Below are 25,564 nucleotides of genomic sequence, written 5' to 3'. Positions count from 1 at the left end.
GCCTCCCAGCACACATAAGGGGGATTACTAACAGACCCCTGGCAGTCTTCAAGCTGGCACTGGACAAGCACCTAAAGTCAGTTCCTGATCAGCCGGGCTGTGGCTCGTACGTTGGTTTGCGTGCAGCCAGCAGCAACAGCCTGGTTGATCAGGCTCTGATCCACCAGGAGGCCTGGTCACAGACCGGGCCGCGGGGGCGTTGACCCCCGGAACTCTCTCCAGGTAAACTCCAGGTTGTCATAAAACTCTAATAGGTTTGTGACACAGGATTTTCCCTCCCTGAAACCATGCTGGTTGTCAATTATACACTTGTTTCTTTCCAGGTGCTCCACCACTCTCCTCCTGATGATCTTCTCCATGACCTTGCATACTATACACGTTAGTGATGCAGGTCTGTAGTTTAGTGCCTCATGTCTGTCTCCCTTTTTAAAAATTGGGACTACATTTGCCATCTTCCATACCTCGGGGAGTTGCCCAGTTTCAAATGATGTGTTGAAGATCTTTGTTAATGGCTCACACAATATCTCTGCTCCCTCTTTAAGGACCCACGGAGAGATGTTGTCTGGTCCCACCGCCTTTGAGGTGTCAAGTTCGCATAGCAGCTTCTTCACCTCCTCCTTGGTTATATGTACCTCATCCAGCACTTGCTGGTGCACCCCCCTGCTCTGATTTCCTGGAGTCCTACTGGTTTCCACTGTAAATACTTCTTTAAATCTTGTGTTGAGCTCTTGACATACCTCTCGGTCGTTTCTTGTGAACTCCCCATCACCCTTCCTCAATCTGATTACCTGGTCCTTGAATGTTGTTTTCCTCCTGATGTGGCTGTACAACAGCTTCGGGTCAGTGTTGACTTTCGATGCTATGTCATTTTCATATTGTCACTGAGCCTCCCATCTTATCTGTGCATATTCGTTTCTGGCTCTTCGGCTAATCTCTTGATTTTCCTGAGTTCTCTGTCTTCTGTACCTTTTCCATTCTCTAGTACACCTAGTTTTTGCCTCCCTACACCTTTGGGTGAACCAAGGACTCGTTCTGTTATTCCCATTATTTCTGTTTCCCTTGGGAACAAGCCTCTCCTCTGCCTTCAGTCCAAGTCGGACCCAAACGTCGTCGTAAGCTTCTCTCTTTTATGTGCGGGTTATATGTGTAATGTTGCCACATAGTCCATCATTTCTTGTACTGGTTTTCCCGTCAGTTCCCTCTCCCAGTTCCTCATGCCTGAGTAGTTCCCCCTTTTGTAGTTTGGTTTTTCCCAACCTATTCCTGCTACTCTCTCCACTTGGAGCTCAACTATGTAGTCGAAGCACAGAACCACATGATCACTAGCTCCCAGGGGCCTTTCATACATGATATCCTCGATGTCCGAACTACTCAAGGTGAATACAAGGTCCAGTCTTGCTGGTTCATCCTCTCCTCTCTCTCTGGTAGTGTCTCTAACATGTTGATGCATGAGGTTTTCCAGTACCACATCTATCATCTTGGATCTCCATGTTTTGGGACCCCCATGGGGCTTCAGGTTTTCCCAGTCAATCTCCTTGTGATTGAAATCACCCATAACTAGTAACTTTGCTCCTCCCATGTGTGCTCTCCTGGCTACCTTGGCTGTTGCTCTCATCGTATTCTTCTCTTGGCCTCCTGCAGTTCTGTGGTGGGTTGTACATTACTGCAGTTATCACCTTATGTCCCTCAGACTGGATTGTTCCTACTAAGAAGTCCCTTTTGCCCGTGCCATCCATTCCTTCCATTTTCTCAACCCCCCACTGGTTTTTAATGAGCAGTGCAACTTCTCCTCCCCCTCTCCTCCCTCTGTCTTACCTGAGGATTTGATAGCCGGATGGAAAGATTGAATCTGTTATTATTCTGGTGAGTTTTGTTTCTGTGAGTGCTATTATGTCTGGGGATGTCTCCTTGATTCTTTCATGCCACTCCTAATACTTATTTGTTATTCCATCTGCATTTGTATACCACACCTTCAACTTCTTTTCTAAGACTGTGGTCTGGGAGGTATATTGGGGTTGGGGAAGTGGGAGACCTGATAAGGAACTATGGGTGGTTGCTATGGGGGTGGAGTCTGTAATGCAGTGGGTGGGGGCATTGGATGTGGCATGGGTGTTTTGGTTTAGAGTGTTTGGTTGCACTGGGGTTGACCTGGTTGGGAGACTTCTATAGGAAGTTGTTAGGGAGGCTGTATTTGATCTTCTTCCTGGGTCTGGGATCTCCTGTCTGTCTTCTCCATCCCCTCTCTTTCCTCCTTTCGCCTTTGTACCATCTATCTCAGTTTCTGCCTTTCTTCTTGTGTTCTGTCACGGTCGAGATACACCTTCCTGTATTCTGGCATGTCCCTTAATCGTGCTTTCTCCTGCAGGATCCTGTTCCGAGTCAATTCTGCCTTGAAGGTCACTTTCACTGACTGGGTTCTTTTTTTTACAAACCCCCCTATTCTCCGAAAATTTTCCAGCTGGGTCATGTTGTCTTCTCCTATTGCTTTTATGATGCTTTCAATTGCGTTTTTTCCCCTTGTTTTCTTGCTTCATATGTTTCCCCTTCAACTTCCTGGAGCCCATACACAAAGACTGACCTCACCCTTTCAGTCTCCCACTGCATATCCTTGTGTATCCCCTCATTCAATTTGATTTTCTCCATTGCAGCTTTCATTTCTTCAGTTTCACTAGCTAATGTGCTTGGGCTCAGTGGCCTGTCATTTTCCCTTCTCGGCTTTCCCTGGGCTCTGCTGTGGTCTGTTAGGGCCTCCACATATAGCTTAGCTCTTTCATTTACTACAGTCTCCTCTGATAGAGCTTCTACATGCAGTTTTGCTCCTTCTTTCCCTACAGTCCTCTTATTTGTGACTGAGGTAGCAGTCTCTGATGTCAATCCCAAAATATTCTTTAGTTCTTTAGGCTGTTTCAGATTTTTCAGTTCCTCTTCTAAACTCTGTATCCTAGCCTCTGCTGCTTTGACTTGCACCTCCCACTTCCTGCTTTCCATATCTATCCTCTCTTCCATTCTCATGCTAAGTTCTTCTAGTTTCTTTTCCCATTCCTGTTCCCTTTTTATGAGCTCTGCTGCCCAATCTTCCTTTGCAGCTTCCTCCTCCTGTCCTTTGATTTTTCTTCCTGCTCTCTGGCAACCCATTTTTGTTTTATCCTGATTGCCTCAGAGTGGGAAACCTATGTAATTCTGTGTGTTAGGTTAGTAGTGTGTATGTCAGAGTGTGGGGGGGGGGAGGTAGGGGAGGAACGGTGGCTATGTGGGGGAGGAGTGGGGAGGAGGATTTAGGGGGGAATATGGGGAGTGGGAAGGAGGGAGAAGCAAGTGGGTGAGTGGGAGAGGGAGAGGGGGAAGGAGGGGAGAGGTGGGGAAGGGGAGGGTGAAAGAGGGAGGGGTGGGATCAGGGGAAGGAGTGAGATGTCAGTGGGGAGGGGGGAGTGTATGTGGGAGTCTGGATATGTGTGTGTGTGTGTGTGTGTGTGTGTGTGTGTGTGTGTGTGTGTGTGTGTGTGTGTGTGTGTGTGTGTGTGTGTGTGTGTGTGTGTGTGTGTGTGTGTGTGTGTGTGTGTGTAATTATGTGTGGGTTTATTATGTGTCTGAAAAGTAGGTGCTTGTGCGTTGGAGTGTAATGTGGAGTCTCAGTGGTCTCTTGTGACCACAACCTCTTGTGACCTGACCCCCACCCTCCTGGGACTTGACCCACACCTACTTACAATGTTGCCCTTAAAAGCTTGTCCTGCCACCTAGCTTACAGTAAGTTACTCGCCTTGTTCAATGAATTACCAACTGCTATTCCTTATTAAATACTTGAGTGCCTATTCTTTATCGTGCTATGAGAGACCATTCACAATCAGCTTGGAGGTTAATTGGAACCCTGGAACACCCACACAACCACCCATAGGTGAATACAGTACTTGCAATGCAGCTGTAGCAGCCTGTAGATTGTCCAGCTCGATGTGACGTCCTGGCGTAGATCCACCTCAATTTCTTCTCGTTAATAATGTACCCTATTCACTGTATTTCTCTCACTGGACACACGATTGTTTCACTTTATTATCTTTCTTGGGTGACACGTGACAACGTCGCCTTACCACCCACACTAGCCTGCTCACTCTGACTGCGCCACCACGTTTTACTTTCTAGATCACTTACAAAATTGTGGCTCTCCCCACACTTATGTGGCTCAGGCTGATTGTAAATCGCTTCTAGGATTGTTCACTACCCTAACACACTTTGCAACCCTTGCAGAACACTTGGGTAGAACTCAAAATCACTTATATTCGCAGAGCACGGAAGGCGTGACTCGCGCACTCGGTGTCCCTACTGTGTGTGTCATATTGTGTGTGTGTGTGTGTGTGTGTGTGTGTGTGTGTGTGTGTGTGTGTGTGTGTGTGTGTGTGTGTGTGTGTGTGTGTGCGTGTGTGCGTGTGTGTGTGTGTGTGCGTGTGTGTGTGTGTGTGTGTTTGTGTGTGAGTGTGTATGTCTCAACAATCAATATTTGCACCAATAACTCATTACAGTTGTGACCGGTTGTGGAAGTGTGAATTGCTTATTACTCTATAATTTGGTCAGTGGTCACCTGTGGTCATACCTGCCTAAGCTCTTGGGAGTTAGCGTGGGCTGTTACCAAGCACCATGGCTTGTTGTAGTGCTTTAGAATCTCAGGTTCAAGTGTTGAAGGAGATTCTACTTCAGGAGGAAAATAGGAGGCTGAAGCTTCGCATAGATGAGTTTGGGAGCGAGTGTGAGAAGGATTTAGCTGGTAAGGAAGGAATGGTCGCCAACAGTGATAGTGGCAGCCACTCTAAGTGGCAAGTGGTTCACAGTTCAGGAAGAAGGAAGATGAGGAGAGTTAACAGAGAAGATGTGAAGGTAGGAAATCGATTCTCTGTTCTCCAAGACGAGTGTACTTCAGTGGTTAGTGAGGTTGAAGGTACCACTGATTCCCCTGCTAATCAAGGTAAGAATATTTTAATAGTAGGCGATTCTCAGGTAAGATATATGGACCGTGCATTTTGTAACAGAGACAGAAAGGTCAGACAGAGAGTGTGTCTTCCTGGAGCTGGTGTTGGTGACATAGTCAGCAGGTTGGATAATATTATGGCAGGTAGTGGGAACAAGCCCATTATCTGTCTTAGTGCTGGGGGTAATGACATTGGGAAGGGCAGGAGAGAGGAGCTGCTGGTTAAGTACAGGTAAGCCATAGAAGTAGTTAGGTCTAAGGGAGGGATCCCAGTCATATGTAGCATCTTGCCTAGAAAGGGAGTGGGCAATGAATGGATGTCTAGGGCAATTGATATAATTTGCTGGCTAGACAGGTACTGCAAGGAACTTGCAATCCCATTCATTGATAACTGGGACCTATTCTTTGGCAAACGTGATATGTATGCAAGGGATGGGGTTCATCTCTCTGGGGATGGAGTGGTTGCATTAGCCAATTCAATTGAGAGGGTAATTGATGACTTGTCTAGGAATTTAAACTGATAGATTATAGAGGTATGGGTGTTTGTGGGAAACAATCAGGCTGCAGCATTAGGGTTAAAAACAGCAGTTATTACCGGGATACCTCAGGGATATGTTTAAAAGACAATATTCAAAATAAAGTTGCTAGTAATGGCAAATCAATTGATCAACAAACAAAGAGGGATAGTAGAGGGCAACGAGTGACTAGCTCCCTTAAGGTTTATTATACAAATAGTAGGAGTCTAAGAAATAAGATAGATGAGCTAAGATTACTTGCAAGTGTAGGTAATATAGATATTATTGGTATAACAGAGACCTGGTTCAACCTGAAAGATAGAGAAATGCCTTCTGAATGCAACATACAGGGTTATAAACTATTCCACACTGATATGGTCAGCAGGAAGGGTGGTGGAGTGTCGTTGTATGTCAGAGAAAATTTAAATTGTTGTCTTAGACATGATATAAAATTAGAAACATCGAATTCAGAATCTGTTTGGCTACAGTTTCTAGAGGGACATGACAAATTAATTTTGGGTGTGATTTATAGGCCCCCAAACCTTGATAGGGAGGGCAGTAAGCTGTTATGGGACGAAATTCATAAGGCATCTAGATATGAAAACACTGTGATAATGGGAGATTTTAACTTCAGACAAATTGATTGGAACAATATGACAGGAAATCTTGAGTCTAGTGACTTTCTTGATATGGTTCAGGATTGCTTTTTAGAACAAGTTGTGACAGAACCAACTAGAGGAAACAATCTGCTTGACTTGGTTCTTGCCAACAAAGATTCACTAATTAATAATCTTAAGGTTAACGATGAGCTTGGGGAAAGTGATCACAAATCACTTAGTTTTAATATATCATGGAATTACCCAGATAACTGCAATCAAATCTCTGTCCCAGATTTTCACTTGGCCGACTTCATGGGACTGAAAAATTACCTGGGTGGGCTAAATTGGGATGTCCTGACTATGGGTCAGGTAGGTGATCTTGGTTGCCAATATGACATTTTTCAGAGCATAGTTCTAGCTCCCCAGACAACTTTTGTTCTGAGTAGGGAAATTAGATCTAACCAAAATGATCCCAAATGGATGAACAATAGATTAAAACATCTCACTGGTCAAAAGAGAGGCATATATAGGCGTATCAAAAGAGGGAATGGGCAGTTAAGAAATCAATATATTCAATTAAAGAGAGAAATAAAGAAAGGAATAAGAAAAGCAAAAAGGGATTATGAGGCTAAGGTCACAAGGGATTCAAGGACTAACCCAAAAGGGGTCTTTCAGGTATACAGAAGTAAGATTAGGGACAAGATTGGCCCACTTAAGAGTAACTCTGGTCGCATCACTGATAGTGATAAGGATATGTGTGAAATTCTAAATACCTACTTCCTCTCAGTTTTCACCCAGGAAAATACTAGCGATATTCCTGAAATAATAGATTATGTAGAACAGGATTTATTTTATTTATTTATTTATTTCCAATTTGTGCACACATACAGAGGTACAAAAAAATACAGATAAGAGCAGTATGCCAAAGCCACTTATACTATGCATAGCATTACGGGCTGGCTTAAAATTAACTTAAGATTAACTAAGCAATGATTATTATTATTATTATAATCAAAAAGAAGCGCTAAGCCACAAGGACTATACAGCGCTGCTACTAAGCAATGATGAAATCAGTGATAAAACATTAATGTAAACAGATAACTATAAAGCACAAGTGAGTATTACAAAGACAGGTCATATGGTTGCATTCAGTTAGGTAGTGATTCTGTTTGGTAGTGCATTTAAAAAATAATAAAGTTAGATTGGGTTTTAGGTTTAACATTTATGTGATATAATTGTGAGAAACATTTAAGATATACAATTTATAATGTTCAGTTATTCAGTATTTATTTGGTTTTGGGTGAGTAAGTAATCTTTGAGAAGAGACTTGAATTTATAAACAGGTTGTGTTTCTTTTATATTTACAGGTAATGAATTCCAGATTTTAGGGCCTTTTATGTGCATTGAGTTTTTGCATAGTGTGAGATGGACACGAGGAACATCAAAGAGTGATCTGTGCCTTGTGTTATGGTCATGTGTTCTGTTGAGGTTGGCAAGGAGATGTTTGAGGGGAGGGTTAATATCAGAGTTAAGTGTTCTATGTATGTAATAGGTGCAGTAATAAGTATGGATGTTTTGTATGGTGAGTAGGTTTAGTGTATTGAATATTGGTGGAGTGTGCTGCCTGTAGTGAGAATTTGTTATCATTCTAACTGCAGCCTTTTGTTGGGTAATTAGTGGTCTGAGATGGTTAATTGTTGTTGAGCCCCATGCACAAATTCCATAGGTGAGATAGGGGTAAATAAGAGAGTGATATAGGGCCAGGAGGGCTGACTGTGGAACATAGTACCGTATCTTCGATAGTATGCCTACAGTCTTGGAAATTTTCTTAGAAATTTGATGTATATGTGTATGAAATTTGAGTCTATTATCAAGGTGGATTCCTAAGAATTTTCCCTCTGTTAGTTTTGTGATAGGTGATCCATTTATCATTATGTTAAGAGGGACATCTGTAGCTCTGTTACCAAACTGAATGAAGTAGGTTTTGTCAATGTTTAGTGTAAGTTTGTTAGTCCTCATCCAGGTAGATATTTTCTGTAATTCGGTATTTACAGTATTGGCTAGCGTGACTGGGCTCGGGTGAGAGAAGACGTATGTAGTGTCATCTGCAAATAGTGTGGGTTTGAGTAATTGCGAAGCATTTGGAAGGTCATTTATGTATAGGAGAAAGAGAAGAGGGCCAAGGACACTTCCCTGTGGGACACCAACTGTAATTGGTTGTGCAGAAGAGTTTGCCCCATTTGCGTACACATATTGGCTTCTGTTGCTGAGGTAAGACTTGAGGTAGTTGAGGGAGTGCCCTCTTATACCATAGTGTGACAATTTTACGTGGAGCAAGTCATGGTCAACTGTATCAAAAGCTTTACGTAAGTCAATGAAGATCCCCAGTGGGACTTCTTTTTTCTCTATTGCAGTGTATATATGTTCTAGCATGTGTATAATAGCATCATTAGTATTTTTATTAGGCCTGAATCCAAATTGGCAGGGGTTGAGTATGTTTTGGGAGATAAGGTAGGAGTAGATTCGTTTATGAGTTAATTTTTCGAAGATTTTTGAGAGAGGGTGTAAGTTGGATATTGGCCTATAGTTATTCAACTCTGTTTGGTCTCCTCCTTTGTGGATCGGATGATAATAAACTATGTACGACTGTGGTAACTAATGACATGGTCCTCAGACAAATAGAGAAACTAAAACCTAGCAAATCCCCAGGCCCTGATAAACTGTTTTCAAGGGTGTTAAAGGAATGTAAAGAGGAACTTAGCATACCTTTGGCTAATCTTTTTAACATATCACTACAAACTGGCATAGTGCCTGATAAGTGGAAAATGGCAAATATAATACCTATTTACAAGGCAGGTGACAGGTCCTTGGCTTCGAACTATAGACCAATAAGCCTTACCTCCATAGTGGGAAAATTTATGGAATCAATAATTGCCGAAGCAATTTGTAGCCATCTTGACAGGCACAGATTGATTAATGAATTTCAACACGGTTTTACAAAGGGGCGTTACTGTCTTACGAATTTACTAGCTTTTTTCACTAAGGTGTTTGAGGAGGTAGATCATGGTAATGAATATGATATTGTGTATATGGATTTAAGTAAGGCTTTCGATAGAGTTCCACACCAAAGGCTTTTGAGGAAACTTAAGGCACACGGAATAGGAGGAGAATTTTTTTCCTGGGTAGAGGCATGGCTGACAAATAGACAGCAGAGAGTTTGCATAAATGGGGAGAAATCAGAATGGGGGCACGTCACAAGCGGTGTTCCTCAGGGGTCAGTGTTGGGCCCGTTGTTGTTCACAATTTACATAAACGACATAGATGAAGGAATAAATAGCAACATAAGCAAATTTGCTGATGACACCAAAATAGGCCGTCCAATTCATTCTAATGAGGACACTAGAGCACTCCAGGATGATTTGAATAGACTGATGCAATGGTCGGAGAAATGGCAGATGCAGTTTAATATCGACAAATGCAAAGCTCTAAATGTTGGACAGGTAAATAACCATGCCACATATAAACTAAATAATGTAGATCTTAATATTACTGATTGCGAAAAGGATTTATGAGTTCTGGTTAGCAGTAATCTAAAACCAAGACAACAGTGCATTAGTGTTCGCAATAAAGCTAACAGAATTCTTGGCTTCATATCTAGAAGTATAAATAATAGAAGTCCTCAGGTTGTTCTTCAACTCTATATATCCTTGGTTAGGCCTCATTTAGACTATGCTGCTCAGTTCTGGTCACCGTATTACAGAATGGATATAAATGCTCTGGAAAACGTACAGAAGAGGATGACAAAGATGATCCCATGTATCAGAAATCTTCCCTATGAGGATAGACTGAGGGCCCTGAATCTGCACTCTCTAAGGCGTATAATTAGGGGGGATATGATCGAGGTGTATAAATGGAAAACAGGAATAAATAAAGGGACTGACTGACCGGCCGGGTTCAATCCCGGCCGGGGGTATGGGATAAATAAAGGGGATGTAAATAGCGTGCTGAAAATTTCCAGCCAAGACAGGACTCGCAGCAATGATTTCAAGTTGGAAAAATTCAGATTCAGAAAGGATATAGGAAATCACTGGTTTGGTAATAGAGTTGAGGATGAGTGGAACAAACTCCCGAGTACAGTTATTCAGGCTAAAACGTTGTGTACTTTTAAAAATAGGTTAGATAAATACATGAGTGGGTGTGGGTGGGTGTGAGTTAGACCTGACTAGCTTGTGCTACTGGGTCTGGTGCAGTACTCCATCCTTGAGTGGAGATGATCAGACTGGATGGGTCATCGGAGTAATCCGGGGGTGTGTCATTGGTCTAACCCGTGGGGGGGGGACATGGACCTTCTCCGCATGGGTCAGTAGGCCTGTTGCAGTGTTCCTCCTTTCTTATGTTCTTATGTTCTTAAGTAACGATACTTACAGGATTCATTACTTTTGTAACTTGTGAGTTCATTACCTTTATACCTAGTTCAGCTATCAAAACTTTGGGGGCCCAGTCCCTGGACCCATTACGTATCTCTGTAATCTGTAAATACCTTTGTAACTTGTCATGATTGTGACCAGACCTACCTGGAGTTCATTACCTTTGTAAATTGTCATTTCATTACCTTTGTAAACTGTGAGTTCATTACCTTTGTAACTTGCTCAGCTATCAAAACTTTGAGGCCCAGTCCCTGGACCCATTATGTACCTCTGTAATATTTTGACTACCGCCCACAGGATGGGTATAGGGTGCATAATAAAGATATTAAACTAACTAACTAACTTTCTGAGCCTTCTTTTTTTATGAAGGAAAATATTAACCAAATTAGATTAATATTTCGAGAGATAAGTCGTCTGAAATACAAAATGAGTCCAGAATGAAGCATTATTTATTATGCAGATAAATGTTTAATATTTGCAGATTCTAGAATCACAAGATTTGAATGAGCGTAACCCCAGCGAATCTTAGGGAGGGATGGTTCTAATTATACATAAAATCGAAGAAATGTAAGAATGACCCAGCAACCTATAGCCTTAAACAAAAGTATTTGCTGAAACCAGTGTATTGTGATAGGCGACACCATTACCACCAGTCTTGTCTTACACTGCTCTCGGTGTCAACTCGTGTGACTAAGTAACGTAATTCTTGCCCTAGCATTTATGTTAAAACTAAATGAAATTTCATTCCTTGGTGAACTGCGACTATCTGAAAGGGAAGACTAACGTGGGACTAAACTGGCGACCCACGGATTATGGGAAAAGACTTTAACAATGTACAACAGATGTTAAAAAGTAAAGAAGAGCTCTTATTGAATCCAAAAAACTGGAATACTTCCCACTGTTACCAGTCACAGTCAACAGCCTCGTCTAATAACTATACATTAAATTTTGTTATAATTTGATTTCTAAAATCTTAAAGATGTATCCAAAAATAATGGCTTAGGTATATTTTCATTAGTTAGCAATGTTATTGGCAATTAAAATATACTTTAAGCATGAAGAATCTCTATTTTTAGATGTTTCACCATAATGAGGCTTTAACAAATATTTCATAAAGTCCCATTCTGCTACTACGTGTCGACTGATGCCATTGCCCACCCAGCAAGAAAACTGCAAATTTCAGTTTTATGAGCTCAAGCCCTGGTGATTGTCAGACAAAGTAACACTCGTGTAGGTCCAAGCTTCCTTCCTCACCTCACACCCATAATAAAGACGAAGATACTGGAGAGGGTGGTGAGGACTTGACCCCACAGCAGCGTCAGGATGCCGAAAAACACACACCATAGCCACTGGTCCAGCGTCAGTGCTGCCGTGCTGAAGGCGTACCCTCCCAACTGAACAATCATGATCTGCCAGAATAATATTGGTAATTATTACTTTTATTATATTAATGGGGAAGTGATAAATCCAATCCAAGTTCAGTCAAGTACAATTTAAGTTGTAATGTCTATGTACTTCTTCAAAAATGTGAATTATTCATGTATATTTATACTATTTAGGATTTTCTCACTCTTACCAACCTGTCCCGCTATAGTGACTATCCAGATGCCGTAAAAGAGTGGGTTGCTGGTAATGCCCTGAAAGACATTGTGTTCTCCGTGGATCTTACGAGCGTTGATCTCATTGAAGACTGTCATCATGACAAAAGTGTTGAAGATGAGTGTGAAGTGTTGTGATGGAGGCTCGCCCAGCTTAGCGTACAGACCATCATCAATGTCCACCAGACGATGACCTACATGATAATCAACGCAGTAGTTTACCATCAAACATGGCAAACGAGAGATGCCATCAGTTATATTTTCAAAGTAGATGTGCTCGTAGAATATTTAATTTTGTATTAACATAAATTAAAAAAAATATATCTTTAAATGTATAAGAATTTTTTTTAGAAAGGACTTAATTTTAAATGAGATCTTCGTAACTGACCAGTTTTACCTATTCGGCACGACATATATATATATATATATATATATATATATATATATATATATATATATATATATATATATATATATATATATATATATATATAAATATATATATATATATATATAATATATATATATATATATATATATATATATATATATATATATATATATATATATATATATGTATATATATATATTATATATATATATATATATATATATATATATATATATATATATATATATATATATATATATATATATATATATATATATATATATATTTACAGGATGGGGTCCACCTTTGGTGTAAATTGTGGGACACATAGCCTCGGAGAAGTGGATAAAAAGGCTTCAAGGAAGAATATTTGGATTTCTTCCTGAAGCCGTTTGAATATTCCACTTCCCCTACCACCCCATCTTTTAATATATTTTTTTTTACCAATAGGAATATTTTATTACATAATATGGTACAGAAGATTTAAGAGATACATTGTTGATATGAAGGTGGCATATAAGGTACATGTTGTTACGTATCACCGATTATATATATATATATATATATATATATATATATATATATATATATATATATATATATATATATATATATATATATATATATATATATATATATATATATATATATATATATATATATATATATATATATATATATATATATATATATATATATATATATATATAGCAGTAGTAGGTTGGTAGACAGCAACCACCCAGGGAAGTACTACCGTCCTGCCTGATGACTGGGTAACAGAAACCTGTAACTGTTTTACATGATGGTAAGATTGCTGGTGTCTTTTTTCCTGTCTCATAAACACGCTGGATAACAGGTATATCTTGCTACTTTTACTTACACGTAGGTCACACTTCACAGACAAGCACATGCATGTATAGATACATACATACATCTAGGGTTTTTTCCTCTTTTTCTTAATAGCTCTTGTTCTTTTTTTCTCTATTGTCCATGGGGAAGTGGAAAAGACTTTTTTCCCCGTAAGCCATGCGTGTCGTATGAGGCGACTAAAATGCCGGGAGCAATGGGCTAGTAACCCCTTCTCCTGTACACATTTACTAAAAATGAGAAAAAGAAAAACTTTATAAAACTGGGATGCTTGAATGTGCGTAGATGTAATGCGGATAATAAGAAAGAGATGATTGCTGATGTTATGAATGAAAAGAAGGTGGATGTTCTGGCCCTAAGCGAAACAAAGCTGAAGGGGGTAGGTGAGTTTCAGTGGGGAGAAATAATTAGGATTAAATCAGGAGTATCTGAGAGAGTTAGAGCCAAGGAAAGGATAGCAATAATGTTGAAGGACTACTTATGGAAGGAGAAGAGGGAATATAAATGTGTAAATTCAAGGATTATATGGATTAAAATAACGGTCGGATGTGAAAAATGGGTCATAATAAGCGTGTATGCACCTGGAGAAGAGAGGAGTTTAGAGAAGAGAAAGATTTTGGGAGATGTTAAGCGAATGTATAGGAACCTTTGAACCAAGTGTAAGAGTAATTGTGGTAAGGAACCTAAATGCTTAAGTAGGAGAAATATTTAGAGAGGGTGTGGTAAGCAAGTTTGGGGAGCCAGGTATAAATGATAATGGGAGCCCTTTGATTGAACTTTGTATAGAAAGGGGTTTAGTTATAGGTAATATGTATTTTAAGAAAAAGAGGATGTACATTTTTATAGAGGGGGCACAGATATATCAAATCACTTTCTAGTTGTAGCTACAGTAAGGGAAAAAGATAGATGGGATCCAAGGAAAATAGAAGCAACAAGAAAGAGAGAGGTGAAGGTTTATAAACTAAAAGAGGAGGCAGTTAGGTTAAGATATAAACAACTACTGGAGGATAGATGGGCTAGTGAGAGTATAGGCAATGAGGTCGAAAATGTATGGGGTAGAATTAAGAATGTAGTGTTAGAGTGATCAGCAAAAGTTTGTGGTTACAGGAAAGTGGGTGCGGCAGGGAAGAAGAGCGATTGGTGGAATGATGATGTAAAGAGAGTAGTAAGTGAGAAAAAGTTAGCATATGAGAGGTTTTTACAAAGTGGAAGTGATGCAAGAAGAGAAGAATCTAAAAAAGAGAGCAAATGAGAGAGTGGGTGAGATGTTATCGACAAATTTTGTTGAAAATAAAAAGTTTTGGAGTGAGATTAATAAGTTGAGAAAGCCTAGGCAACAAAATGATTTGACAGTTAAAAATAGGAGAGGAGAGTTATTAAATGGAGAGTTAGAGGTATCGGGAAGATGGCGGGAATATTTTGAGGAATTGTTAAATGTTGATGAAGATAGGGAAGCTGTGATTTCGTGTACAGGGCAAGAAGGAATAACATCTTGTAGGAGTGAGGAAGAGTAAGGGTGTGAGTGTGTGGGAAGTTCGTGAGGCACTGGGTAGAATGAAAGGGGGTAAGGCAGCTGGGATTGATGGGATAAAGATAGAAATGTTAAAAGCAGATGGGGATATAGTTTTAGAGTGGTTGGTGCTATTATTTAATAAATGTATGGAAGAAGGTAAGGTACCTAGTGATTAGCAGAGAGCATGCATAGTTCCTTTGTTTATATAAAGGCAAAAGGGATAATAGAGAGTACAAAAATTATAGGGGAATAAGTCTGTTGAGTATACCTGGTAAAGTGTAAGGTAGAGTTATTATTGAAAGAATTAAGAGTAAGACGGAGAGTAAGATAGTAGATGATAAAGGAGGCTCTAGGAAAGGTAGAGGGTGTGTGGAACAAGTGATTACAGTGAAACATATAGGTGAACAATATTTAGATAAGGGTAAAGAGGTTTTTGTGGCATTTATGGATTTCAAAAAGGCATATGACAGGGTGGATAGGGGGGCAATGTGGCAGATGTTGCAGGTGTATGGTATAGGAGGTAGGTTACTGAAAGCAGTGAAGAGTTTTCACGAGGATAGTGAGGCTCAGGTTAGAGTATGTAGGAGAGAGGGAGATTATTTCCCAGTAAAAGTAGGCCTTAGACAAGGCTGTGTGATGTCACCGTGGTTGTTCAATATATTTATAGATGGGGTTGTAAGAGAAGTGAATGCGAGGGTTTTAGCAAGAGGTGTGGAGTTAAAAGATAAATAATCACACATAAAGTGGGAGTTGTCACAGTTGCTCTTTGCTGATGACACTGTGCTCTTGGGTGATTCTGAAGAGAAGTTGCAGAGGTTGGTGGATGAATTTGGTAGGGTATGTAAAAGAAGAAAATTAAAAGTGAATATAAGAAAGAGTAAGGTTATGAGGATAACAAAAAGATTAAGTGATGAAAGATTGGATATCAGATTGGAGGGAGAGAGTATGGAGGAGGTGAATGTATTCAGATATTTAGGAGTGGACGTGTCAGCAGATGGGTCTATGAAGGATGAGGTGAATCATAGAATTGATGAGGGGGAAAAGGGTGAGTGGTGCACTTAGGAGTCTGTGGAGACAAAGAACTTTGTCCGTGGAAGCAGAGAGGGGAATGTATGAGAGTATAGTTGTACCAACAGTCTTGCATGGGTGTGAAGCATGGGTGATGAATGTTGCAACGAGGAGAAGGCTGGAGGCAGTGGAGATGTCATGTCTGAGGGCAATGTGTGGTGTGAATATAATGCAGAGAATTCGTAGTTTGGAAATTAGGAGAATGTGTGGGATTACCAAAACTACTATCCAGAGGGCTGAGGAGGGGTTGTTGAGGTGGTTCGGACATGTAGAGAGACTGGAACAAAACAGAATGACTTCGAGAGTGTATAAATCTGTAATGGAGGGAAGGCGGGGTAGGGGTGGGCCTAAAAATGATTGGAGGGAAGGGGTAAAGGAGGTTTTGTGTGTGAGGGGCTTGGACTTCCAGCAAGCGTGCGTGAGCGTATTTGATAGGAGTGAATGGAGACAAATGGGTTTAAATACTTGACATGCTGTTGGAGTGTGAACAAAGTAACATTTATGAAGGGATTCAGGGAAACCAGCAGGCCGGACTTGAGTCCTGCAGATGAGAAGTACAGTGCCTGCACTCTGAAGGAGGGGTGTTAATGTTGCAGTTTAAAAACTGTAGTGTAAAGCACCCTTCTGGCAAGACAGTGATGGAGTGAATGATGATGAAAGTTTTTCTTTTTCCGGCCACCCTGCCTTGGTGGAAATCGGCCTATGTGTTAATAATATATATATATATATATAATATATATATATATATATATATATATATATATATATATATATATATATATACATATATATATATATATATATATATATATATATATATATATATATATATATATATATATATATATATATATATATTATTTTTATTATTATCACACTGGCCGATTCTCACCAAGGCAGGGTGGCCCGAAAAAGAAAAACTTTCACCATCATTCACTCCACCACTGTCTTGCCAGAAGGGTGCTTTACACTACAGTTTTTAAACTGCAACATTAACACCCCTCCTTCAGAGTGCAGGCACTGTACTTCCCATCTCCAGGACTCAAATCCGGCCTGCCGGTTTCCCTGAACCCCTTCATAAATGTTACTTTGCTCACACTCCAACAGCACGTCAAGTATTAAAAACCATTTGTCTCCATTCACTCCTATCAAACACGCTCAAGCATGCCTGCTGGAAGTCCAAGCCCCTCGCACACAAAACCTCCTTTTTCCCCCTCCCTCCAACCTTTCCTAGGCCGACCCCTACCCCGCCTTCCTTCCACTACAGACTGATACACTCTTGAAGTCATTCTGTTTCGCTCCATTCTCTCTACATGTCCGAACCACCTCAACAACCCTTCCTCAGCCCTCTGGACAACAGTTTTGGTAATCCCGCACCTCCTCCTAACTTCCAAAACTACGAATTCTCTGCATTATATTCACACCACACATTGCTCTCAGACATGACATCTCCACTGCCTCCAGCCTTCTCCTCGCTGCAACATTCATCACCCATGCTTCACACCCATATAAGAGCGTTGGTAAAACTATACTCTCATACATTCCCCTCTTTGCCTCCAAGGACAAAGTTCTTTGTCTCCACAGACTCCTAAGTGCACCACTCACTCTTTTTCCCTCATCAATTCTATGATTCACATCATCTTTCATAGACCCATCCGCTGACACGTCCACTCCCAAATATCTGAATACATTCACCTCCTCCATACTCTCTCCCTCCAATCTGATATTCAATCTTTCATCACCTAATCTTTTTGTTATCCTCATAACCTTACTCTTTCCTGTATTCACCTTTAATTTTCTTCTTTTGCACACCCTACCAAATTCATCCACCAATCTCTGCAACTTCTCTTCAGAATCTCCCAAGAGCACAGTGTCATCAGCAAAGAGCAGCTGTGACAACTCCCACTTTGTGTGTGATTCTTTATCTTTTAACTCCACGCCTCTTGTCAAGACCCTCGCATTTACTTCTCTTACAACCCCATCTATAAATATATTAAACAACCACGGTGACATCACACATCCTTGTCTAAGGCCTACTTTTACTGGGAAATAATTTCCCTCTTTCCTAAATATATATATATATATATATATATATATATATATATATATATATATATATATATATATATATATATATATATATGTCGTGCCGAATAGGTAAAACTGGTCAATTAGGAAGAACCCAAGGCAGCCAGCTTTCAGGGAGAAGGCTTACAGCTTTTCATCTCATCCCCTGCATGCATCAGCCTTACTAGAGATTTTAACAATGCAAGGAATTCGCGAGAGCAAGTGAAATATACACAAACACTAAGGTTAGTAGGTTCGAGTCTCCTTCAGCCAGAGATCAGTGTTTGTGTATATTTCGCCTGCTCTCGCGAATTCCTTGCGTTGTTAAAATCTCTAGTAAGGCTGATGCATGCAGGGCATGAGATGAAAAGCTGTAAGCCTTCTCCCTGAAAGCTGGCTTCCTTGGATCAAAGTCTAGCGGAAGCTGGACTCCAAGGTATTGGTCCAGTGTGGTGAGTTTGGTATAGCACTGCGTACCTTGTTCTAAGGTTCGTAGGTTCGAGTCTCCTTCAGCCAGAGATCAGTGTTTGTGTATATTTCGCCTGCTCTCGCGAATTCCTTGCATTCTTAAAATCTCTAGTAAGGCTGATGCATGCAGGGGATGACATGAAAAGCTGTAAGCCTTCTCCATGAAAGCTGGCTGCCTTGGATCAAAGTCTAGCGCAAGCTGGACTCCAAGGTATTGGTCCAGTGTGGTGAGTTTGGTATAGCACTGCGTACCTTGTTCTAAGGTTCGTAGGTTCGAGTCTCCTTCAGCCAGAGATCAGTGTTTATATATATATATATTATTTTTTTTTTTTTTTTTTATTATCACACTGGCCGATTCCCACCAAGGCAGGGTGGCCCGAAAAAGAAAAACTTTCACCATCATTCACTCCATCACTGTCTTGCCAGAAGGGTGCTTTACACTACAGTTTTTAAACTGCAACATTAACACCCCTCCTTCAGAGTGCAGGCACTGTACTATATATATATATATATATATATATATATATATTATATATATATATATTTATATATATATATATATATATATATATATATATATATATATATATATATATATATATAATAGTGCACTTTATGTTAATGTTAGACACTTTTTATGAATAAATATGCTATTAAAAACCTATATTTTCTAAAAGTTATTCCATTTCAGCAAGCCTCACCGTAGAAAAGAAGTAGAAAAACGATGGCAACCATGAAGATGGCCTGACCGATGATATTCCTCAGCATGATGGGGGTAAGGAGAGGCATGGTTCTACCGTAGGGCTTCCTGAGTAGCAGGGCCTGGGTGGGCGGCTCCGTAGCCAGTGCCAGCGATGCCAGTGTATCCATGATTAGGTTCACCCATAACATCTGCACTGTCTGTGGGGTAAAGTGAAACTGAGGATAGATAAGTGCAGCAGGACGGCTCCGTGAACAACAACAAATCATCTTAATAATTATTACGTTTACACATATTGCAGGACAAGGTTCAGTTTAGGACAACGTTTCGTTCCGTTGTGCCAATGAAAGCGTTTATTTTTCCTTCATTATTGCTTGCAGTAGTTCATTTGGATTAACGTTTGTTTACCCATAACATCTGCACAGTCTGCGGCCAAAGGTAAAACTGAGGACAGTTAAGGTTTTGAGACAAGGCGGGAACAAAATCATTCTCCAGGAAAAAAAAAAAAAGCAAACGGGTAAGAGAGACTTGGTGATAAAGGATCCAAGAAAAATCTTGAGAGCATAAATCAGATTTGACATTTAAATCTTAATTCAGAATAGAGACCAAACATATCATAAGGCAGAGCGCGGAAATTATGTTTTGAAACTGGAATGTGTATGGTATATATATATATATATATATATATATATATATATATATATATATATATATATATATATATATATATATATATATATATATATATATATATATATATATATATATCACACTGGCCGATTCCCACCAAGGCAGGGTGGCCCGAAAAAGAAAAACTTTCACCATCATTCACTCCATCACTGTCTTGCCAGAAGGGTGCTTTACACTACAGTTTTTAAACTGCGACATTAACACCCCTCCTTCAGAGTGCAGGCACTGTACTTCCCATCTCCAGGACTCAAGTCCGGCCTGCCGGTTTCCCTGAATCCCTTCATAAATGTTACTTTGCTCACACTCCAACAGCACGTCAAGTATTAAAAACCATTTGTCTCCATTCACTCCTATCAAACACGCTCACGCATGCCTGCTGGAAGTCCAAGCCCCTCGCACACAGAACCTCCTTTACCCCCTCCCTCCAACCTTTCCTAGGCCGACCCCTACCCCGCCTTCCTTCCACTACAGACTGATACACTCTTGAAGTCATTCTGTTTCGCTCCATTCTCTCTACATGTCCGAACCACCTCAACAACCCTTCCTCAGCCCTCTGGACAACAGTTTTGGTAATCCCGCACCTCCTCCTAACTTCCAAACTACGAATTCTCTGCATTAAACCATACCCCCGGCCGGGATTGAACCCGCGGTCATAGAGTCTCAAAACTCCAGCCCGTCGCGCTAACCACTAGACCAGCTAGCCACAATAAGATTCATCCAACTAGGTGAAGGGACTTGAGCTAGAGTTCGTCACGGCCACGCTAGCTGGAGATTCGTCTGTAAAAACTTGCATTTGTGGTCACAGAGGTGCCTGTGCTAACCTTCCTATGGTGTAGAAATATACCTAGTTGGATGAATCTTATTGTGGCTAGCTGGTCTAGTGGTTAGCGCGACGGGCTGGAGTTTTGAGACTCTATGACCGCGGGTTCAATCCCGGCCGGGGGTATGGTTTATTTGCAATCGTGTCATTACGATTTCTTAAGTCTCTGCATTATATTCACACCACACATTGCCCTCAGACATGACATCTCCACTGCCTCCAGCCTTCTCCTCGCTGCAACATTCATCACCCACGCTTCACACCCATATAAGAGCGTTGGTAAAACTATACTCTCATACATTCCCCTCTTTGCCTCCAAGGACAAAGTTCTTTGTCTCCACAGACTCCTAAGTGCACCACTCACTCTTTTTCCCTCATCAATTCTATGATTCACCTCATCTTTCATAGACCCATCCGCTGACACGTCCACTCCCAAATATCTGAATACGTTCACCTCCTCCATACTCTCTCCCTCCAATCTGATATTCAATCTTTCATCACCTAATCTTTTTGTTATCCTCATAACCTTACTCTTTCCTGTATTCACTTATACTTTTCTTCTTTTGCATACCCTACTAAATTCATCAACCAACCTCTGCAACTTCTCTTCAGAATCTCCCAAGAGCACAGTGCCATCAGCAAAGAGCAACTGTGACAACTCCCACTTCATGTGTGATTCTTTATCTTTAACTCCACGCCTCTTGCCAAGACCCTCGCATTTACTTCTCTTACAACCCCATCTATAAATATATTAAACAACCATGGTGACATCACACATAATTGTCTAAGGCCTACTTTTACTGGGAAATAATCTCCCTCTTTCCTACTTACTCTAACTTGAGCCTCACTATCCTCGTAAAAACTCTTCACTACTTTCAGTAACCTACCTCCTATACCATACAGTGTACACGCAACATCTGCCACATTGCCCCCCTCTCCACCGTGTCATACGCCTTTTCCAAATCCTTAAATGCCACAAAAACCTCTTTAGCCTAACCTAAATACTGTTCCCCTATATGTTTCACTGTAAACACTTGGTCTACATACCCCCTACCTATCCTAAAGCCTTGTTCATCTGCTATCCTACTCTCCGTCCTACTCTTAATTTTTTCAATAATAACTCTACCATACACTTTACCAGGTATACTCAACAAACTTATCCCCCTATAATTTTTGCACTCTCTTTTGTCCCCTTTGCCTTTATACAAAGGAACTACGCATGCTCTCTGCTAATCCCTAGGTACCTTACCCTCTTCCATACATTTATTAAATAATTGCACCAACCACTCCAAAACTATATCCCCACCTGCTTTTAACATTTCTATCTTTATCCCATCAATCCCAGCTGCCTTACCCTCTTTCATTTTACCTACTCCCTCACGAACTTCCCCCACACTCACAACTGGCTCTTCCTCACTCCTACAAGATGTTATTCCTCCTTGCCCTATACACGAAATCACAGCTTCCCTATCTTCATCAACATTTAACAATTCCTCAAAATATTCCCTCCATCTTCCCAATACCTCTAACTCTCCATTTAATAACTCTCCTCTCCTATTTTTAACTGACAAATCCATTTGTTCTCTAGGCTTCCTTAACTTTTTAATCTCACTCCAAAACTTTTTCTTATTTTCAACAAAATTTGTTGATAACATCTCACCCACTCTTATTTGCTCTCTTTTTACATTGCTTCACCGCTCTCTTAACCTCTCTCTTTTTCTCCATATACTCTTCCCTCCTTGCATCACTTCTACTTTGAAAAAACTTCTCATATGCTAACTTTTTCTCCCTTACTACTCTCTTTACATCATCATTCCACCAATCACTCCTCTTCCATCCCGCACCCACTTTCCTGTAACCACAAACTTCTGCTGAACACTCTAACACTACATTTTTAAACCTATCCCATACCTCTTCGACCCCATTGCCTATGCTCTCATTAGCCCATCTATCCTCCAATAGCTGTTTATATCTTACCCTAACTGCCTCCTCTTTTAGTTTATAAACCTTCACCTCTCTCTTCCCTGATGCTTCTATTTTCCTTGTATCCCATCTAACTTTTACTCTCAGTGTAGCTACAACTAAAAAGTGATCTGATATATCTGTGGCCCCTCTATAAACATGTATATCCTGAAGTCTACTCAACAGTCTTTTATCTACCAATACATAATCCAACAAACTACTGTCATTTCGCCCTACATCATATCTTGTATACTTATTTATCCACTTTTTCTTAAAATATGTATTGCCTATAACTAAACCCCTTTCTATACAAAGTTCAATCAAAGGGCTCCCATTATCATTTTCACCTGGCATATATATATATATATATGCCAGGTAGTAGGTTGGTAGACAGCAACCACCCAGGGAAGTACTACCGTCCTGCCAGATGACTGTGAAACAAAAACCTGTAACTGTTTTGCATGATGGTAGGATTGCTGGTTTCTTTTTCTGTCTCATAAACACGCTAAGATAACAGGGATATCTTGCTACTCCTACTTACACTTTGGTCACACTTCACAGACACGCACATGCATATATATATATACATACATCTAGGTTTTTCTCCTTTTTCTAAATAGCTCTTGTTCTTTTTTATTTCTTCTATTGTCCATGGGGAAGTGGAAAAGAATCTTTCCTCCGTAAGCCATGCGTGTCGTATGAGGCGACTAAAATGCCGGGAGCAATGGGCTAGTAACCCCTTCTCCTGTATACAATTACTAAAAAAGAGAAGAAGAAAAACTTTATAAAACTGGGTTGCTTAAATGTGCGTGGATGTAGTGCGGATGACAAGAAACAGATGATTGCTGATGTTATGAATGAAAAGAAGTTGGATGTCCTGGCCCTAAGCGAAACAAAGCTGAAGGGGGTAGGAGAGTTTCAGTGGGGGGAAATAAATGGGATTAAATCTGGAGTATCTGAGAGAGTTAGAGCAAAGGAAGGGGTAGCAGTAATGTTAAATGATCAGTTATGGAAGGAGAAAAGAGAATATGAATGTGTAAATTCAAGAATTATGTGGATTAAAGTAAAGGTTGGATGCGAGAAGTGGGTCATAATAAGCGTGTATGCACCTGGAGAAGAGAGGAATGCAGAGGAGAGAGAGAGATTTTGGGAGATGTTAAGTGAATGTATAGGAGCCTTTGAACCAAGTGAGAGAGTAATTGTGGTAGGGGACTTGAATGCTAAAGTAGGAGAAACTTTTAGAGAGGGTGTGGTAGGTAAGTTTGGGGTGCCAGGTGTAAATGATAATGGGAGCCCTTTGATTGAACTTTGTATAGAAAGGGGTTTAGTTATAGGTAATACATATTTTAAGAAAAAGAGGATAAATAAGTATACACGATATGATGTAGGGCGAAATGACAGTAGTTTGTTGGATTATGTATTGGTAGATAAAAGACTGTTGAGTAGACTTCAGGATGTACATGTTTATAGAGGGGCCACAGATATATCAGATCACTTTCTAGTTGTAGCTACACTGAGAGTAAAAGGTAGATGGGATACAAGGAGAATAGAAGCATCAGGGAAGAGAGAGGTGAAGGTTTATAAACTAAAAGAGGAGGCAGTTAGGGTAAGATATAAACAGCTATTGGAGGATAGATGGGCTAATGAGAGCATAGGCAATGGGGTCGAAGAGGTATGGGGTAGGTTTAAAAATGTAGTGTTAGAGTGTTCAGCAGAAGTTTGTGGTTACAGGAAAGTGGGTGCAGGAGGGAAGAGGAGCGATTGGTGGAATGATGATGTAAAGAGAGTAGTAAGGGAGAAAAAGTTAGCATATGAGAAGTTTTTACAAAGTAGAAGTGATGCAAGGAGGGAAGAGTATATGGAGAAAAAGAGAGAGGTTAAGAGAGTGGTGAAGCAATGTAAAAAGAGAGCAAATGAGAGAGTGGGTGAGATGTTATCAACAAATTTTGTTGAAAATAAGAAAAAGTTTTGGAGTGAGATTAACAAGTTAAGAAAGCCTAGAGAACAAATTGATTTGTCAGTTAAAAATAGGAGAGGAGAGTTATTAAATGGAGAGTTAGAGGTATTGGGAAGATGGAAGGAATATTTTGAGGAATTGTTAAATGTTGATGAAGATAGGGAAGCTGTGATTTCGTGTATAGGGCAAGGAGGAATAACATCTTGTAGGAGTGAGGAAGAGCCAGTTGTGAGTGTGGGGGAAGTTCGTGAGGCAGTAGGTAAAATGAAAGGGGGTAAGGCAGCCGGGATTGATGGGATAAAGATAGAAATGTTAAAAGCAGGTGGGGATATAGTTTTGGAGTGGTTGGTGCAATTATTTAATAAATGTATGGAAGAGGGTAAGGTACCTAGGGATTGGCAGAGAGCATGCATAGTTCCTTTGTATAAAGGCAAAGGGGATAAAAGAGAGTGCAAAAATTATAGGGGGATAAGTCTGTTGAGTGTACCTGGTAAAGTGTATGGTAGAGTTATAATTGAAAGAATTAAGAGTAAGACGGAGAATAGGATAGCAGATGAACAAGGAGGCTTTAGGAAAGGTAGGGGGTGTGTGGACCAGGTGTTTACAGTGAAACATATAAGTGAACAGTATTTAGATAAGGCTAAAGAGGTCTTTGTGGCATTTATGGATTTGGAAAAGGCGTATGACAGGGTGGATAGGGGGGCAATGTGGCAGATGTTGCAAGTGTATGGTGTAGGAGGTAGGTTACTGAAAGCAGTGAAGAGTTTTTACGAGGATAGTGAGGCTCAAGTTAGAGTATGTAGGAAAGAGGGAAATTTTTTCCCAGTAAAAGTAGGCCTTAGACAAGGATGTGTGATGTCACCGTGGTTGTTTAATATATTTATAGATGGGGTTGTAAGAGAAGTAAATGCGAGGGTCTTGGCAAGAGGCGTGGAGTTAAAAGATAAAGAATCACACACAAAGTGGGA

The 25,564-nt window shown here is 40.3% G+C and overlaps 1 protein-coding gene across 3 annotated transcripts in view; it reads right to left on the bottom strand.

Annotated features, from left to right (window-relative positions):
- Positions 1 to 25,564, bottom strand: part of LOC128699335 (plasma membrane calcium-transporting ATPase 2) — a 79,992-nt gene that overhangs the window by 45,510 nt on the left and 8,918 nt on the right. For all 3 annotated transcript variants that reach the window (XM_070084929.1, XM_070084930.1, XM_070084931.1), the window contains exons 5-7: positions 19,169 to 19,367; positions 12,076 to 12,287; positions 11,750 to 11,904 (exon numbers count right to left, since the gene is read on the bottom strand). In XM_070084929.1, the coding sequence (XP_069941030.1) occupies positions 11,750 to 11,904; positions 12,076 to 12,287; positions 19,169 to 19,367 (566 nt within the window). The remainder of the gene's footprint in view (positions 1 to 11,749; positions 11,905 to 12,075; positions 12,288 to 19,168; positions 19,368 to 25,564) is intronic.

This window comes from Cherax quadricarinatus, chromosome 14, assembly GCF_038502225.1.
Source record: "Cherax quadricarinatus isolate ZL_2023a chromosome 14, ASM3850222v1, whole genome shotgun sequence".
Lineage (NCBI taxonomy): Eukaryota > Metazoa > Arthropoda > Malacostraca > Decapoda > Parastacidae > Cherax > Cherax quadricarinatus.
This window is presented reverse-complemented; position numbering and strand designations above follow the sequence as displayed.